Below are 20,369 nucleotides of genomic sequence, written 5' to 3'. Positions count from 1 at the left end.
CAGTGAAAGAGAGGCTTAACTGAGAGGAAACGCTCACCAGAATTAACTGGACCGTACTGTACCACTCCTTACCGGACTGTAGAGGACCGCACCGCTCAGTGGAAACAAGGCTCAACGTCCCTGCAATTGAATGGCTCATTAAAGGCAAACAAAGAAGAGGACCCAGAGTGAAATGACTCCCCTTTTGAAGGAGTGTGGACTTCGAACAAGCTCACTCATGATTGGCGACTGTAGTTTCCTAAAAACGAGACTAAGACCAACTCGGACCAATCACTGTCGACAGGTTTGAAAGTGACGGCGCCCATATCAGAAGGCAATGGTGACGGATTGGGCTTGATTTTGTGAGAGCCGGAGGTAAGGCGTTTTCTATTTTCAGTGATAATATATCTCTACGTTCATGATTGGCGACAGTAGTTGCCATAGAAAAGTTGATTCGGACTGACTTTGGCCAATCACTGTTGACTGGCTTCAAATGGCGGCGCCCATATTGTGGAAAAATGGTGACTAAATTGGCTTTATTTCGCTGGAGCTGGAGGTAAGGCATTTTCTCTGGTTGATCCCACAGCCTCTCTGTCCACCACTATTTACAGTCAACGCCCTCAACAGAAGCGAAGGGCTCAGATACAATTTCTCACCTATTTACCATGCTGCCTTTTCATCAGTTCCTAAGAACACCAAAACGCCAGTGGAACCACACCTAATGGTGCGGTGATGGAGATAGGGGGGGTTACAAGAAGAGATGTATCTGCTCTGGTTTTTCTTCTTTGTTTACCTGTAATGAACCATCCATTTGTAGAACACCCCAACAGGAGGATACAAATGTGAACAGAATCCTTCACCATGATTTAACTTCAAGATATCCCTTACAATGAGCTCACATATGTATTAGATAACAGGAGAGACTGCCCAAATGAATGTCAGCAAAATAGACCTTTTTCCTTCACATTTTTAACCACTTTCCAATGTCATCTCATAGAAATGGCTGCAAAGATGTGTCTCAGACCCATCATGGACTGTTCTTAATTTCACCTCAAGGAAAAAAAAGTGTAAAGATGAAAGTTAACTTTCTGAGGGCTTGATGACCTACAAACAACTGCAGGTAAAAGTAAAATGTTCCAGATCACAACATATGCACCTATTGGCAATAATTACCCAGTAGTCTATAATACAGATTTTTTACTATGAGTTTTGCCTCAAAGCTTTATTTGTCCAACTAAATGCAAATTTGACAAGAACTTGTAACACTTGTAAGGTCTTTCTATAATGCTTTAACATTTTTTGTGTATTTCTTTTGATTTTTTGTCCATATAACCTTGTTAAAATATAATCATTTTTTGGAAAATGCTTAAAATATAATTTAGCTTTTGTAGGTGAAAGAAAAGCCAAATAAATTTGTTGAGGATTAATGACACTAAACTGTAGTTCCTCTTAATGGTTGGTGGCGGCAAAAAAGACAAAATGTGGCAAAAAAAGAAAAATCATGCAAACCAAGGGTTTTCCAGCATACATTTGACCAAGAGTTTGTTGTATTTTACTGCTATTTTGTGTCCCAAACTTCAAAACTTTGAGAATTTTAGTCTTCCACTATATATATATATATACCGGTATATATATATATATATATATATATATATATATATATATATATATATATATATATATATATATATCCATCCATCCATCTTCTTCCGCTTCATCCGGGACCGGGTTTCAGGAGGATATATATATATAAAACACAAATAATATATATATATATATTATTTGCGTTTTTTTCTTTGCGGTTTCACATATTTGCTGATTTTTCTTTCAGTCACGTGAGTCTTGTGGTTTGTCACAAAAACGTAGACAACGCAAGACGCTTGTATGAAACGTTTGCGTTTGAAAGAGTGTACAACGCTCCCCTGCCCCTCAATTTTTTTTTTTTTGGATGTAGCTGGATGGCTCGGTGGGCTAAGTGTAGGGCTAGCATGCAGAAGCCCTGGGTTCAATCCCCAGAGTATCCACTGATCCCTATCCAGATTGGGTCGCTAGGCAAGATCCTTGATGCCGCTGCCTTACTTGATCCCTTCAAGTAAAAACTCTGCCAAATCACCGATGCAAAGTAGTGGGTGCTGTTTCGCTGTGGTGACCTTGAAAGGGATAAGCCGAATTGTGAAGAAGACTACATTTTTTTGTTTTTTTTACAAAGTATGATCAGAAGTGTTGTTGATGAGTTTGGATTGGTAACTGACTTCCATTGGATGCGGAAGTGGGCCGTTCTCCGTATTCGCAAATTTGCCGTATTCACTAAACCCCTCAAAAAAGGGGGCATATATATATATATATATATATATATATATATATATATTATACACACATACAGTATATATGTATACACAGCTTGATGCGTCTTATATATAACATACACCATTCATTGACGGTGCGCCTTACCTCATAATCGCCCTATGCCACAGATTAAAAACATATATAGTAACCATTTTTTTCAGCAAACAAAAGGAACAGTTTCCACATTATACCTAGCTAAGATATTTTAGATTTGTTCCCTAAAATAATACAAGTTTTTAGTGTATTTTAATGTGAAATTTTTTGTTCCCTTTTTTGTTTTTTTAACATTTTTTTTACAGTCCTCTCTGATGCTCTTTGATAATTTGCCTCAGCAGACACTTTACCACAGAAGACTGTTAAGAAGTCAATAGATCATTTTTTATTTTTCAAGGATGAATAATTCTTTGATACGCTTGATTTTTTTCTTTAATTCCTTTTGATTAATTTGGTCTTTTAGGCCTATTTTTAGCAAACATTTTAAACTGTGAGCAATGACAGTTACAATCTTCAGGAATGGTTTATTTTTGTGACTGCTGGAATAAATCACCCAAAACGTCTAAAGAAAAACTAAAGATCCGCTCTTGCTGTGGAGGAGCGGCGTGAGCTGCAACATCCAAAACCAATCGCCATTTCTTTCTCAACATGCTTTATTCTCTGTTCATTTGGCTTACGTCCTGTCAACATGTATCATGCAACGTTGGGGTGAACAAACAAACGCGACTGAGGTCGTACAGGAATGCAGCTGCACAGGTAAAGAATAAAAACTGATCTGACGGGGGGAGGGGGGTCTTTCACCGCTTCTATGAACACGAGGCCAGATCACAGGGATACAAACGTACAAAAAACACAAAAGAGTATTTTCATTCACAGGTCTCATACATTTAAACATACATGTGCATTCACACTGTAAAAAAAAGAAAACAGGCAGGTACTGGCATCATGCTGTTGTAGTATAGAAAGTACTGGCTGTATCATTTAAACACCAACCTGATCAGAAGATAAGAAATATAAATATGATTTATCTATGCAACAGACTTGGTATTAACAATTCCCAACAGCATTTCATCTCAGTTATGGACCTTTTGCAAATTTGGTTATCTTTAATTGGTTTTGTCCTTCCAACGCAAATACTGAGTAGGATAAATGCTTAAATGCAGTAGGGAGAAAAACTATCTACAAATACTATTGCTATTGTCTCTCGCATGCAAGGAAAACATTCCAGTTTTAGCTAAGATAAGGAGAAAACACATGGACACGATTATCTGTAAACACTGTCAGAACAGCACACCTAAGTATTGGATCTTTACTATAGCGTGGTTTGTCGGAAGAACAAAAAGTTAAATCACAACTGCCAAAAAAAAAAGCAGAAACATTTTTAAAATATGTTTTTCTTTTTCTGTCTTTTATGTCTAGTTACTTCAGATATTAAAATGTCTTTATTGTGTTATAAAATTCTTAAATAATATTTTCTTAAATATAAATTTAAAGTCGTTTGAATTACAGAAAATTCTCATAGGAAAATTCAACAAAAAGTAATTTAATTTTAAATTTCTCTTTAAAGACGTAATTATGGAGTATCAGCCTCACCATAAAAATAAAACAATAAAGGAATTTACAAGAATAAAGTTGTGACATTACCAAAAAAAATTGTAATTTTACAAGAATAAAGTCATAAATTTATGAGAAAAATGTTGTAATATAACTTGAATAAAGTTGTAAATTTTTAAGAAAAAAACATGTGGATTTATGAGAATAAAGTAATAATTTTACAAAAGTAAAATTGTAAAATTCTGACGAAGAAAGTTCTACATTTCTGACAAAAAGTTTTTTTTAATTAAATTAAATTAAAATTAAATTTTTAAGAAAAAAAAGTTTGAATTGTACAACAGTAAAGTTGTACATTTTTGACAAAAAAGTTATAATTTTATCAGAATAAGTAATATATTTATGAAAAAAAAATGTAATTAAAAAAAGTGATGCTTTTTAAAAAATGTTGGTGGTGTAAACCTCCATTAAAATGATGTGCCGACTAAATCCGTCAATGCAGCCATTTATGGTGATGCCATAAGATTTTTCAAGTCTATTATAGGAATCTATGTGCTATAGTTTGATTATGTAATATGTGTCTATTTTATGTATTATTACCCGATTGCTTGAAATAAACCATTTCATTTATTCATTCATAATGCATTGGGATTTCTGAACTATACTGCAGACAGCATTATGGACTCGCCCGCTGGAAATCCACTCATTGTGGGTCAAGAATCTTCTGTAGAGGTCCAGTTTCCTGCAAATATCCCCATACTTATAATAAGACGAGTTGACTCACTAAATTATTATTTCTTGATTTATGTTACCACTGCTGAAATGAACGCTTACAATGTGCAATAAATCCCTTATACTGAAACACAATATTTGTTCGTTTTTGTTGTTTCTATTTTTCTTATCAAACAGACTTTTGGCTCATAAGTTTATGATTTTAATCTTGTAAATAGTAAAATTAGTTTATAACTTATGAAAATACAACATTATCGTAAAATATCAACTCTTACTTGTGTTTTATTCTTGTTGAATGTGACCTTTTTTCTCGTAATTTTACAACTACATTCTGGTAAAATTACGACTTTTTTCTCATAATCACAAAGTAAATGACTTTATTCTCATACATTTATAGCTTTTATTTTTATGGTGGCACTAATTTGTATGTAAACATCTCTTTAATCAAGTAATATTGAAGTTAAAGGTTCCTAAAACTATCAATGTTTACATTTTTTTATTTGCATTTGAAAACCCAGTATTACTTGCATTATTTGCTTTGTTTTATGTATATATTTTACTTGGATGTCAGATTTTTTATTTTATTTTATTGTTAAAAAAAATTAAGAAAAACTAGTAAAAATGTTTGAAAATTAATGTAATGCAATTTTTTTTTAGAGATTTCCAAAGTACATTTTTCTCCTGTGGAGTAAATTTCAAATCTCCAAATTTTAATAAAAATGCAAGAAAATAAAGTTGTTAGTTAATTCAAGTTCTATTCACAAAGTAAATGTATAAAATGAAAAAACAAATTGATACAATAAAACAAAGTCACTTTTGCGACTCAAATTTTCTACGTGTACTTTTTGTTCTCACGACAAGAAACACAAGCTGATGTCACCCAAAAATGCAAAAAAAAGTCTAAAGCTTCTAGGAACCAGATCTCCATGCATCTTATTCTTTGTCAGTATTATTCATTTGATCATGCATAATATTGTACAACACGCCGTTATAGGAATATTCTTTGCAAAAAGAAGATTACGTTAATCCTCGCTAAAGTGGATACTGAGCTGAAGCTGTAAATAATGAATCAGCGATTTGTTTTTGCTTTCCAGAGTGCTACACTACATGCAATAAAGGTTGTTTTATTCTCAATTTAGGGTCAACACATTGTCCAAGATTCAGCAGATTCTCTGGTATTTTGAGCTTCATCTATAAAGTGTGGTCACTCATGACAACACAAGTAATCCCAGGACATTTAGAGGGAATATGCATGTGTATTTGTGCGGAAATTGTTGGGATTTTACAGGTCAAAAAAAGCATTTGTGTGTGCCTTTGTGTGTCCATGTCCCCAAAATCAAGCCTGCTCAGCAGCAGTGGTGGTGGGAGCACTTCCTGGAAACTCCGGGTTGATAAAAGAGAATCCCTGGAACTCGTCTTGGTCCAAATTCTGAATCACTTCCTCATCCGGAGGGGTCAGCACCGGCGGGTGGCGAGTGAAAAATCGGTCAAAGTTCTCCGCCTCCCGTCCACACTGTTGAGGAGGGCGGGGTCGGGGGGAGGGGAGGGATGGAGCACAAGTGGGAAGGGTGGATGGGGAAGGGAATGGACAGGAATGGATGGGTGGAGTGGGTGGGGAGAGGGGGGGTAGAAGGAGAGGAGAACAAAAGAAGGGGAATGGAAGGGTGAACCAAGGTGTGAGATGACATCACTTGAAAGTTGTTTCAAATATCAGAACAAGTGCAAGTACTTGGCTGTGCTTGACTTATTGCTCCATCTGCCGGGATCAAAATCGGCAGGAGACAATAAAAAAAAAGCACGGCTCATGTACGCTTTTCTTTTTCAAATATTTGAAGCATATTCAATCCAAACTTCAAGCACAAACGGTCTCAAACATCCTGGGGCCGTGCACTACGAAGAGCTTGCAGCTGAAAAGGGGCTTTTCTTCCAGCAAAAACGCCGTACAGATACGTGTTTGATTGAACTTGGGTCAGACTTTCTGAATGATCGACCACGCGCGGGCTCAGAGCAATGGGATAAATATTTGCCCAACTGCAGAAGTTTGCCGAGATGCTACAAACCAAACCAAGCTTGTATTTGCGAAGAATTGTGAACAAATAGTTGGTCTGTTTGCATTTCTCTAAAAGTTCGCTAACTTTTAAAGAGTTTTAGACGGGAATGAAAAAGTTGAGAATATTAACAATGGGGCTCCAATTAAGTATTTTTTGGTAGTTTAGAATATTTTTGATTAGTCAATATATATATATATATAGATATAGATATATATCTATATATATATATTTGGTTATACAGTGATAAAACTGTGTATGAAAACTGGACTGTGTGAGAAAATGGCTCATTTTTGGCTCCAATGAAGTCAATTCATTTTTTCATGATAGAGACATATTGGAACCAGACAACATCGGTAAGCAGTCAGCGTTTCTATGGCAACCACCCTCTCCAATCAGGAGTGAGCTTGTTGAAAGCCCACACCCCTACCTACCCCTTGAACCCGAGGTCGGGAGAATCTGTCAAACATTTCGATTGTTGGATGTGAGACCACATCCTTCCAAGGCATCTGATTGGTCGGTTTACAACTTGAATAACTTGCAATAAATTAAAAAAAATAATAATAAAGTAGTAGGGAAAGAATGTTTACTGTGACAAATAATGTCTGAGTAAAAGCTGTTATATTCTCAATAGAAGTCTATGGGATTTTAACTTCTTGAAGCCAATGAGTAGGGGTCACTCAGTCCAGTTCTCATATACCATCAATAGGTCATGAACAAACTGCATCTATGGTGTTAGAAACAACACGCATAGGGCTTCAGTTTCATTACTGCAGCTGAAAAGATCTTCTGTTTGTTTTTTTAAAGCTTCTTGAATAATCCAAACCAAGAGTCTTTGTATTCTGCCATTAAGGTTTCATTTAAACAACAATTTTATGGCTTTTTAGTAAGAACTCTAAGTACTTCTGGAGCAACATGTATAAAATGTGTTTAAATCCTAACATCAGTGGGTTAATTGTTTTAAAGCTTTAAAGTTGGCCTTGGCGACACGCACCCGTACGGGGGCTCTGAGTTTTTAGTTTGTTTGGGCCGTAGAGGATCATAGAGAGTTTTAGGTGTGTCTTGTTCCCTTTAGGCTCGTACAGACTGAAAACGGAACATACTTTTTTTGCGTGTGTGGTAAGTGTATTGTGAAGTATTTGTAAGGATCGCATAAGTTTTCCATTACTAGTTTGTTTTTTCATAAACTGTTGACACTCCTCAAATAATTTCTTTCAATTTTCAGGTTTTATATTCTAAACTCTTGAATAATTTCATTCCTTCTATGCTGTACTAGCAACCACTTAATGATTTGTTTTGTAAAAACATTAAAAAATGTGCTTTTGCGGGGTGTTTTTCAGTTATTATGAATAGGAGCCAAGTTTCCTTGTCAAATATTTTGTATTGTCATCATAACTGATAACATTTACTGGTATTTGTATTCCAAATCTATATCTAGAGTTGGAGGCACTAAACAATTCATAGTGACAGAAATTAATTTTATGCTAACTCAAATCTGAAAGGGGCATCTTTTCAAATTCATCAAAAATTGCCAAACTAACAATGACATTTTTCTGAAGATGTCCCTCGCAGGGGCTTTTGGGCTGAGCTTAGCTCTTTTTTTTTCTTTTTTTCCCTTCCATCCCAGCACAAAGCTTTAATTAACACACAAGGCTTCATTATTCTGTGACAACATCACCCAGAGGAAAACTACAAACTCATTAAATCTCTGTTATTCAGAAAACGGAGGGAAATTGAGCCAGACTTTTTAGAGTTTGGGGAAATATGCAAAATGAGAAACGCACCAGGGTCATATAGTAGCTGGAGTTAATTACTGTCTTCACCTCCATATAGAGTGTGACTCGGCAAAAAAAAGAGAAATGACAAAAAAAATATTTGAATTAACAAATTGAGTTGGTTTATTTCGAACAAACTAAAGGTTGTGTTTTAAGATTTCATTTAAACAACTATTATAGTTCTTTCCAGTCAACAAATGAGTAAGAATTGGTTCAAATATATTTTTCGTTGGAATGAATCCTCAAAGGCTTCCATGGGTTTCGAAGCTTCTGAGTAGATTTGCTTTCCATTTCTCTTAGATTTTCAGGTTTTCAAATCCTAATTTTTATTAAAAGATTTTCTTTATTGGCACAAAATATTTGAATAAATTCTGGAATAAAAAAAAAGAAGCACCGATCAACCAATTCAGTTGTTTTCATGTTTTGGGCCGAACTAAAAGTCGTGTTTTCTGCAGGACGCTGTAGTGCAGAGCCCCAACCGGGTTTGATTTGAGACCGAGCCCCGGAGCATGCAAAGAAAACAGACAGACTGAAGAAAAACCGTGTGAACACAGAGAGGACAAATAAAATGTGCAGATGAGCGGACAGATGGTTTGATGCATGGCGGCGCTGAGCAGATGGATGGGGGTGACTTTCTTTCGTTTGGGGGGTGTTGATGGGGAAACAGACTGATAAATCGATGAATGCAGATGAATGAAGGCGGCCACAGTGACGACTGTAAATGAAATGTCAGGGAGCTGCCATGAACGCGTGGACTGATCTGCGAACCGGCGGCCTGATTAGTCGACAGCTGATTCTCCAAAAGGAAACTGACAGTTATTTCTGATGGACATTATAGAGTCTGACAGCCTCTCTGTTCAAAACAGAGCTGCAGAGGGAAGAATTGGCTCACCGGGAAAATATAAACACCTGAAGTAAAAACCTGAACTTGCATTTTTTTTAAAAAGAAAGACAGAAGACGTTTGAAGGACACCATCAAAGAACAGAAGAACAAGGCAGAGAAGAAGAGATCAGACAACATGTGTCAGTAGTCACATCAGAGGACTGCAGTAGACACCTTTCCTTTGCAGCCGCCGAGCCTCAACGATGACCTCTACGCACACAAACCCACAAAGATGCACAGAACTCATACAAACCTGCAGAGAAAGCTGCACACAAACACGTAGAGAAAAACAGCTCCGTAGCCCGGGGCTGTGTGCGCCTGTGTACTTATTTTGCATGTTTACGAGCAGAGGATGACATCACTCTGACTGGATCTGGCCAAAAAAAAAAAAAAAGCACACACAAAGGCTACTTTTTGTGCAGATGCCTGTTCTCCCTGGAGGTGAAATCTAACCCCAGAGAGAACCGAACCCCGTTCAGTTCATTTAGAGTGCAGCTGCACAAAACGGTAAAAATGATTATTCAAAAGCCTTCCTTATCTGACCTACATTCATCTCCTCCATTGTCGTTTTTAGGATCAGGGTCAGCCCTGACCTGACGTCTGCACATTTTTTAACGTCGACTTACCTGCATCCCATTCAGGTAGAGGAAGAAAGAGGGTCAGTCAGAGTGAAAGGATGTGCAGAGTAATAGAGACAGGGAGAGAAGTTAAAGAAAGAGCAAATAAAATAAAAAAGGAGTAAAGTTACACTTCAGGTGGGGCCTTTAGAAGGATTTAAACCTCAAATGGGGACAAAAATCTTCCTCTGCTTTGCCACGTGTGATCTGCACATCCTACTTACAGCTCTGGGTTTGAACGGCGGCTGCACCTCCTTGTTCTCCAGCTTCTCCCAGTCCATGTAACGGAAGAAGCTGTGGTCTCGGATGTCTCTTTCCCCTTCTGGACCACAGCCCAGGCGCTTCGCCGGATGCTTTGTCATCAGCTGGACGGACAAGAAGAGGACAGGTTTTGCTGAATGTCACTCCCTTTGTCCCTCTTTGTCAACTAAAGTTTCATCCCTTCTTCAAGTCACTCATTTCTCCTGTTTTTCTCTTCTCCAACTCCCATGATCTCTAGTAAAAACTCATCTCCAGTGTAGAACAACAAACAAAATGTCTGCAGGGGAATCGCCTAATTTCAGCGTCTTACTTGCTGTGATGCAAATGCATGATGGCGCGCGTGAGCTCATTCTACGGCGGCTCATGCTGCCTGAACATTGTTAACATTTTTAGTGTCACATCAAATGAAGATGTACAAATGTGGCTCAGAGCAGCGGCGCGGCAGCCAGGTTTTTCCCCAACTAGTACAAAGAAAACTCAACTAAGAATCAGAGAACCAGAAAGCCCCAATGAAAGTATCACGATTGTATTTTGAAGCCTATAAGAACAACTATGTTGAAATACTAAGAAAAATTGGGCCTTTAAGGCCATTCCACTATGTACATTTTTCACATTATCCACGTATGAAATTTCAGTCTTTTGTGATACATGCTCAATATACGTAATTCAAGTATTTCTTGCGTTCATGAACAGTTTTGGTCAACAGTCTTTATGTGAATTCGGTTTTGAGATGTTCTAAATTATAGGCTGGTTGAAAATTAAACAGTTTATGCTTATTTTATATAATTTATAGGCAATTGCTACGTAAATTTTAAGCAATTGTAATTTGTGGCTTTCCACGACCATTATACGTATGTCCAATATGTCTTATAGACTTTTTATGCGTGTATCACCAATGTATAACTTACTTATTGCGTACAAGGCATACATTTCATGTGAAAATTACATTATTGGCGCACAAATCCCTAATTAAGTGAATATAAAAAAGGACAATAATCGCACTGCTGGGGCCAGGGGAGTGGAGCTCACTAGCTCGCTAAGCTATCCACCGGGCGGCTGGCTAGCATAGCCGTCCATCCAGCTCAATGAGATCTGTGACGGGCTGGCGAATTATCAGGGTGTACCCCGCCTTCGCCCAACAGTAACTAGGAGAGTTCTAGGAACCTAGCGGCGTAGGGTTGAGAAAATGGATGGCAGTTCATGACAAAATCCTAGCATTGAGCCGCCATCTTGGATGCTTATTTCCACTCTTTGATCTACTCACAAACCTCACGTGCCCAAAACTGAGTCCCTGATTCATCAAGCTCGCTGCCAAAATCATAGATCACATCTTTACATTGACTTAACATTGAAACGTGACGCCTCTGCCACATTTGGTGTGAATGCACCATAATACATTACATACAGTAAGTTTGAAAAGAGACGACTCATATAGTGCGGTGAATTCTAGGAGTGTAGGGAAAAACTGATATCGCGATATTCGATTTGGTGATACTTGCATTGATTTAAAATGCTGGCCAGATGATATTTCGTTAATTATTTATGTAGTAGTTCAGTGTCAGGGCTGCACAGTGGCGCAGTGGTTAGCGCTCTTGCCTCACAGCGAGAAGGCCCCGGTTCAAATTCCGGCTGGGACCTTTCTGTGTTTGCATGTTCTCCCCGTGCATGCGTGGGTTTTCTCCGGGGACTCCGGCTTCCTCCCACCGTCCAAAAACATGCTTCATAGGTTAATTGGTGACTCTAAATTGCCCCTAGGTGTGAATGTGAGAGTGGATGTGTGTGTCATTGTGGCCCTGCGACAGACTGGCGACCTGTCCAGGGTGAACCCCGCCTTTGCCCATCAGCAGCCAGGAAAGGCTCCGGCACCCCCGCGACCCCGAAAGGGACAAAGCGGTTAGGAAGATGAATGAATGAATGAATCTTTATCTGTGTCTTACTTTTGTTTTCCTCCCAACCTCCCCTGTTGGCAGCAGTGCACACTGAGCCTCTTTGAGTTATTATATGCAACACCAAAACAACCTCAAGATCCAACCATGACCAGCTTGTGTTAAATGCTATTACACTTATCACTTCATCACTCTTAAATGTTTATGGAAAGAATTGGCGGGTTTGTTTCCTTCTTTTCTTTGTTTAAAAAAAAAAAGGTTCAGGCTCCTGAACTGTTTAAAACTACTGGTTCAACTACAGGTAGCAATTTTGGGAATACTTTATTTCCTAAATCATACTTTTAAAGCCCTTTTACTTAAAGCACATTTATTCTATGTTACATTTTTCCTTATACTGAAAAATATTTGGTTGTGGAAATTGGACAATCTTAACTGGTCCCTTTGAGAGCAAATATTTCTTAATTTACCAACAGAAAAGTAGCATGAATTTGCTTAGGTAAAAGCAACTTATAAATAAAATACAGTTGTAGTGTTTAACGTTGTGATCATTAAATAAAAATTAATTTTATTAACATGAAAGATGTATTTGTGTTCAAACAAAGTTTTTTTCTACTTTAAAAAAGAAAAAGTTCTGGTACAGTCTTGGGATACGTATCATGATAAATATCATATCGCCAGAATCTTGCCAATACACACCCCTAGTAAACATAGTAAATTTACCAGGTGTATAGATGTACATGACTTGAGTTTATTTTTGCCTGTTGGATGACACGTGCTGTGATACTAACTTGCATTTTATTGTTTTGAACTATTAGCTGAGTTCTTGTCCAGAGTTAATGGTGAGCTGGTGTCTTGACTTGTAGCATTTATACAAACAGCAGGTGGAACGCTAAAGTGGTTTCAATTAGATCCACACTCAGCAGTTATTAAATGTTCATCTTTTTTCTGTCCTCTTCCGTTTGTTTTTCAAACCATCATCCTTACACATATCCTTGATAATTATTTCCTAACTGTTTTTTTTCCCTTAATTTAACCCATTCATCTATTTTTACTAAATGCGTTTTGTCAGAGGCCTCTCCACGGGGGATCAAAGCTAAGCTGCGAATTCAAAGCCTGCAGATGAGTGAAAAACTGTTGTTTGTCTCCATTCTTGTTGTCTGCCACCATAATTAGGAAGCGTTTAAGATGTCTGTCCACATGAAACCTTGGAGGCGGGGTGACGTGTGTGGGTGGGGTGTGCCTCCCTCAGGAGCAGCAGTCATAACTCATTACATTACGGCTAGGACAATATTTTTCCTGAGGTCAGTCGAATCCACGCCGCAAACACAAGTGCGCACACGAACGCTGCATTCATCTGCCTGATTCAAAAGTCAGCAGTTAAGTCAGAAGAGTTTCAACAAAAACATCCAAATGATCATAATATCTCTTTGCATCCGATTATTCTTTCCTCACACGCTGTCTGCTTTTTCCGTCTCCTGCTTCTTTGCCGCACAATATCACGATTTGCAGGCAGCGACCGTCTCAAGAACACTTGAAAAATCAGAAAAGACTGAACTCAGACGAGCTCGTGATTACGGCGGTAATAGATTTTCTAGTGCTCATCGTTGCACAAATGGATTTCATCCCCCGTCTAAGCCTATCGTGGACTCTCAAACCTATGCATTTTTAGTCACAATAATTTGTTTGAGTTTTTTTTTTTAGATCCCAGAATATTAAGGCTGACCTTTTGCAATCATGCAAATCAGGTGGTCTGTCTGTATTTGCTTTTTATACCCCAGCATATTATAAAACCATCACTATGGTATAGAGGTGAATGAATTACTTTGTCATGAATTTATATCTTTAAGTTATATTTATAGTGGCATTTTTGACAAAAGTGAACCACCATCAAAGGGGTTTTATATTCATGTGGGAAAATTTCGTTTGACAAAATTTTAGAGAAAGGCAAAATACTAAACAGGATATAAAGTAGAAGTACAAGAAAAAAATGCAATAATTTTATTTGTGTAGTACTAATAAATCAAGAATCTAACCAAATCAGAAACTATCAAAGACAGAAGAAAGAAATGTAGACGTCATTCTGGGAATATTTAAAACAAAGCAACAAGAAAGGTTTTTAGTAAACTTGAGGTTTGTGTCTTTAAAGTCATTTTTGACTTTAAAGACACAAACCAATATGAAACAATTTGCTCACAAATCTCCATCTGCTAGTCTGTGTAGATTACAAATCTACAGCACATCCCTATGTTTGCATTCTACAATTCAAGTCAGGCTTAGGTATTTAAAATCAGCAACAGGGTTAAAGCGTGCTCACAAAGTGCAATATTTCCTGTTTTTTTGTTTTTTTTTTCTAGCAAGAGGAAACGTCTGGTAGTATTTGAAAAGTGAGGTTTCATGGGGTTTTAATGCGTACACACGCGCGTGCAGCACTTTCAGTTCACCCGGGCAGAGCTGGCAGTGCGCAGTGGGAACTCTGGGGGTGGCGAGCTTTCATGCTTCACTGAAGATTCCCTGTAGTAGCACTACAACCCGGTAATCATCACTAATACATAACATACATCCCTGAGTTGGTGTGTGCGTGTTCTGTGCTTCAAGCATGCACAAACCTTTAAGAAAAATCATTTTATTGACAGAAAATACAGAGACAAATGTCTAGATTTATAATTCTGTTGCTTTAGGAGTGATGTTTTGGAACCTGGGTTTTGATAAAGTTGGTAAAACAAAAAAAATGACCTGGAGAATGTGTTTAAGCGCACAGGCATCAGTCTGTGTGCTGTGGTCAGTGAAGCTTAGAGTTAGGAGAAGAGACAGAGGTTTTTATAGAGAGGAGCGGGCTCAATTTTAGCAGTAATCAGCTCACACACACACCCCGCCCCAAACACTACCAGCGCAATCCAGTCGGGAGGTGTCAGACTATTATTTGCTCCTGGCCGGCCTATTCTGGAGAGGAGTTTCCACGGCCAACTGAGCGCACTGCACCGGCTTAAGCTATTAGAGCGATGCGGTGTGAGTGTGATGACAGGCGGAGAGGACACACGAGGCAAAGAAACAATGGCTTACCCAGGAAGACTGCAGAGAGAGGGAGAAGAGGGGGATGGAGGGAGGACGGATGGGGTTTAGCTTCAAATAAAGGGACATTTTTGGGTCCTAAGATGAACATTTTGCAACTTTTGTGTTCATTTTAATGTTTATTTGCCCGTGCAGGATGTCAAGACAAGGACATTCTGACCTTCTAATCTTAAAAAAAGCATCTATTTTGATCAAAAATCTCTCCGGATGAATCTTTTCATGGTTAAAATTGGTGCTGCGCAGCTACTGGAATGTAAAACAGGTAGCATAAATACACACAAATCACTGAAAGAGAGGCTGTTTGTGTCAGTGAACGTACCCCTTTGCAGATAGCCACCGCCTCTTTGGACATCGACTTGGGATAGGAGACGTGATGCTCCATGATGGACTGGAACAGCTCATCCTCATCCTCACCATCGAAAGGAGGCTATGAAGGAAAAGGAAGCAAAATGTTGAGGAAAAGATTGTATACAAACATGCATCTCCAAATACAGCGAAAATACATTTCCAGTGGAAAAAGATGGATGGAAATAGGAATATTTACAAACGTTCATGACACGATACATAACTATTTTACACAGGTTACCAGTGTAACTATATTTTACACACACTATTACTAATGTTTAAAAAAATACTTTTTAAAAAATTTACTTATAAAAGTTCCAATTACAAAAAAAATATGAGAAAAAATGAAAACAAGGATTTCAAAATTTAGAATTACGCAGTCAGAAGTGAAGGCAACACAAAACCCAATTAAAACGAATTCTGGTTAATATTTCCTTATTCTATTATACTGTTGTATACTTAATTTATGAAAATTGATTGAGGCCAATGGAAATAAAAGTTAATATTTGGAAAAAGAAAACTTACAGATTTTTTCCTATTTTTTTTTTGTTTTACAGAATTTGACTTTTTTTGTAAAGCTAATTTGAGTTACTAAATGACACACTTTGAAAGAGTCACAAAAATATCACATAAATGTAATTCCACATAATTCAGATTTTTTACTTATTGTAATCTTATTTAAAAATTTATTTTTTATAATGACACTATTTAGCAACTCAAATTTACTGTTTTTTAGGAGTTTTAACTTTAATCTCACTGCTTTACACTTCTCCATAAAATCTTTTTTTCATTAATTTAATTTCATAATTTAACTTTAGATTTTTTTTTTTTTGGGGGGGGGGGTGCTAACTTTATGCTCAATATTTAACTGTCATCCCAAAGCATAAAAACAATATTTCTTATCACCTGTTTCCTGCCAACAGCCTTACATTTACTTATCAAATAGCTGTTTGTAAAAAGCTGGATTGATTTTTATTCCTCCCTTGTTTTTCCTCACATCTGAAGTATTCCATCCTACACTGTGATCCCTGTCTTGGCTGGAAGCTGACTCCCTGTTGTTCTCCACAGAGCAGAGCTGAGTGTGTCGTATATTACTCTGCTGGTGGAATATTTTAGGCATACTTTTGACTTTCAGATGAAAACATCATTTCAGGTTTTATTTTTGGTACTAAAACACACACAAAAAAAATGTTGTCTGTACACTGGAAACAAACAGAACAGTTTTTCTTCTCAGGGAGGGATTCTTTTGTTAAATTGTTGCTCTATGGAGACACAAAGGGGTCAATATTCATAATTAATTATCAGTGAAAATTGGTGTCTCCATAATGCCTCCTTTGACAGAAAAATTCCTAATACGCACAATATTCTTGATTGGTTCATAAATCGACATGCGTACACCCACCTGTCCAGCTAACATCTCATAGAGCAACACTCCAAAAGCCCACCAGTCCACAGATTTCCCATAAGGTTGGTAAGCTATAATCTGAAAAACAAAGACAGGGAAAATATGGAAAAACTGCAATCTTCACAAAGAAAGAAAAACTTAAACCAAACGTTAGTTTTAACCTCAGGAGCGATGTAGTCTGGTGTTCCGCAGAAGGTCTTGGTGGTGATTCCATCATTCATATTTTCTTTACACATGCCAAAGTCTGCAATCTTAATGTGGCCTTCACAGTCCAACATGACATTGTCCAGTTTTAGGTCCCTACACAGAAGTAAAAATAAAATGAAGTGGGGAAATATGCACTAAATCCCACCTTTCTTCACTTCAGTCTGAGAGCAAACTATTGCAATTCCTTTTTGAAGTTGGATTAGAAAATGTAAGTGGAGCCAGGTCAGTTCCCAAGGTAGCCACTAGGGGCGTGATACCCCAGCCTCCAACAACAGACAACAGACCAGTCTGGCCCTAACAGATTTATGGATATCAGAGGAGCGCCTGAGTACAGAGTAATGGAGAGTGTGGAAAAGAAGTGAAGAGGAGAGTGCAAGCAGGTTGGAATGGGTGGAGAAAAGTGTCAGGTGTGATGTGTGACAGAAGAGTTTCAGCACAAATGAAAGGAAAGGTGTACAAGACTGTGGTGAGACCAGCCATGTTGTTTGGACTAGAAACAGTGGGACTGAAGAAAAGACAGGAAGCAGAGCTGGAGGTAGCAGAGATGAAGATGCTGAGGTTCTCTTTGGGAGTGACCAGGATGGATAGGATCAGGAATGAATACATCAGAGGGACAGCACATGTTAGAGGTTTTGGAGATAAAGTCAGAGAGGCCAGACTGAGATGGTTTGGACATGTTCAGAGGAGAGACAGTGAGTATATTGGTAGAAGGATGCTGAGTCTAGAGCTGCCAGGAAAGAGGTCTAGAGGAAGACCAAAGAGGAGGTTTATGGATGCAGTGAATGAAGACATGAAAGTGGCTGGTGTTAGAGTGGAGGATGCTGAAGACAGGCTTAGATGGAGGAAACTGATTCGCTGTGGCGACCCCTGAAGGGAAAAGCCGAAAGGAAAAGAAGAGAGGAGCGCCTGAGGCATGGAGGAATGGCGGCAAACCTCAAAATGAATGTATTTCTAAACAAATGTGTCTAAATGTGTAAACTCAAAATGGAATTGAATCAAATTGAATTGAGTAGATCAAGAGAATCAAAATAAATTGGAATCGAATCAATCTAGACTCTGGTGAATCGAATCGATTCTGGAAATTATTGGCCATACCCAGCCCTTTGCATGAAGTATCTCTGTGGATGTACAAAACATTAACAACTGCTTTAGAGTTGAATTTCTACTATATTTAATGTTTAACTTTGTAATTTAAGATGAATCGCATTCAAATGTGGGTGTGGCCTACATATTGACATCGGACAGTCAAACCATCACTTATTTAATGGCCCCATAAGAGTTGTCAGACTAATCATCCCACATAAATGGGTATTTTCCAAAAGGTTTGGGGTTTACTGATGCCATAATCATTCAAGATGGCAATGATTTTAAAAACAAACAAACAAACAAACAAACAAACAAATAAAAATGAGCCCAACTCAAGCAGGTCATGTGACCACAAAACCTGTATATTTTTACCTACAATCATTGTAGAGTAAACAAATAAAGTTTTAATAGGAAATGCAGTTTACATAAAAAACCTCTGAGTTTCTCAGGGAGGAGTTTACTTAACACCGAATAGAAAATTTTAAAATAGGATTTTTTTTAGCTTTTTTGGACCCCTTTCAGTGGACATAACAATAAAGCAGTATTGATCAAGATAACTCATCCTTTATATTAATTACAGAGAACAAATGAGAATAAATCTCAGCTTTAACTGTTTTAGCTGAACACTATCACTGTCCACCTGATGCCAAGACTTCATTACTCTGCTAGCTATTTTTCATATGAACTCAAGCAAGTGTGATATTTTCCTTAATATACACCAAGCAGAAGCACCACTGAAACCTCTGAAGTGAATAATGCAGACCATCTTGTTAAACAGCCCTTAACTCAGCCTCAAAACTCCCCGGATCAGTCCTGTCAGGAATCCAAGTGATTTGCCAGAGCAAGCTTGAACCACAGATGCTTAAAGGACCCAAAGGATCTACTGCCAACGTCCCAATGCCAGTCAGTACATGAAAGGCTAACTCCTCCTAAACTGGTTTGAGGCCCAAAAGGGAGCCTACATTCAACCATGCAATTTCCATGTTGCAACAAAACTTTTTTTTTATATTATAATGATGCTTTTAGCCAAGAAAGTTTTACAATATCCAGTAAATCCAAGGAAATCTTCTTCTTCCCCTGCACTTATAGTTGCCATTTGTTTGGTTAGTTAGTAAGGTTATGTTTACAAGTTACCTGTAGATGATGCCTTTTAGATGAAGGAAAAACAAACCAATAGCTATCTCCGCAGCATAGAACCTGTAAAAAAAGAAAGGAAGAAAGCAGAAACACACAAACAAAAGCACCAATTAGAGTCAGGCTATGAGAAGGTGGAAGGAGGAGGCGTTTGTGTGTGCGTGCATCCCAGCTTAAAGGTCAGGCCTGTCTCCTCAAGGCCAGACAGCATCTGATAAGATCAACAGGGGTCTTGACAAACTGACCGCCTTTGCAAGGGGCGTGCACAAGACAAGAGATGTCCACATAGGAAGTGTCCGCCTGATGGTTTTAAATGTTACCGTATTTTCCGCACTATAAAGCACACTTAAAAACCATAATGTTTTTTCAAAAAACAACAATGCAACTTACAATACGGAGCGTGTTATATATAGATTCATTCTGGTTGTTTTTACTGATGTTGAAGCAGTTTTAAGACATACACAGAGCTCTTTTAAAATGTTTGGTTGGGCGTTCATATGAATGTGCTAACGTGGCTAATGTGTAGCGGTGTCGAACTGTGGACTTTTGTTACATGTTACTATCAAGGTTGTGGAGTTATCTGTTGTCTGTTTTTTTACGTCTTGCAAACAAGGTTAAGAGCTTAAGTGTTATAATTACGCTAACATAGCTAACGTGTATCAGTTTCTGACTGTGCTTTTTTTTATGTTACTAACAAGGTTGGGAGTCAGTGTAGTCACAGTAACGTTTATCCAAGAGGAATTAGTCTGTTTTTATACATGTCGAAAACAAGATTGGGAGTTATTTTGAATAAGCTAACGCGGCTAATGTGTAGCAATGTCGAACCGTGTTTTTTTTTTTTTCTATTACTATCAAGGTTGGGAAGTTATCGGTGTTACAGTAGCCTAATCTTTGTTTTACCACTATGGTTCTGTTTTTTTTACATATTGCAAACAAAGATAAGAGCTACAGGTGTTGGGAAACAAACACAAGGCTAACATGGACTAATTTTTGACTGTTTTTTTTTTTTTTTACGTGTTACTAACAAGGTTGAGAGTAGACGTGGTCACAG

At 37.8% G+C, this 20,369-nt stretch overlaps 1 protein-coding gene across 2 annotated transcripts in view; it reads right to left on the bottom strand.

Annotated features, from left to right (window-relative positions):
• LOC112146120 (protein kinase C beta type) overlaps positions 1-20,369 on the bottom strand; it is a 119,215-nt gene that overhangs the window by 14,992 nt on the left and 83,854 nt on the right. The window contains exons 12-17 of one of the 2 annotated variants that reach the window (XM_024271781.2): positions 19,319-19,381; positions 17,053-17,191; positions 16,889-16,969; positions 15,461-15,568; positions 10,150-10,290; positions 2,955-6,115 (exon numbers count right to left, since the gene is read on the bottom strand). In XM_024271781.2, the coding sequence (XP_024127549.1) occupies positions 5,939-6,115; positions 10,150-10,290; positions 15,461-15,568; positions 16,889-16,969; positions 17,053-17,191; positions 19,319-19,381 (709 nt within the window). In that variant the 3' untranslated portion in view covers positions 2,955-5,938. Of the gene's footprint in view, positions 1-2,954; positions 6,116-10,149; positions 10,291-15,460; positions 15,569-16,888; positions 16,970-17,052; positions 17,192-19,318; positions 19,382-20,369 lie in introns of those variants that run through there. The other variant, XM_024271783.2, reaches the window with a different exon arrangement.

Source organism: Oryzias melastigma, linkage group LG8, assembly GCF_002922805.2.
Source record: "Oryzias melastigma strain HK-1 linkage group LG8, ASM292280v2, whole genome shotgun sequence".
Classification (NCBI taxonomy): Eukaryota; Metazoa; Chordata; class Actinopteri; order Beloniformes; family Adrianichthyidae; genus Oryzias; species Oryzias melastigma.
The sequence above is the reverse complement of the archived record's forward strand: the minus strand, read 5'-3'. Positions and strand labels throughout refer to the sequence as shown.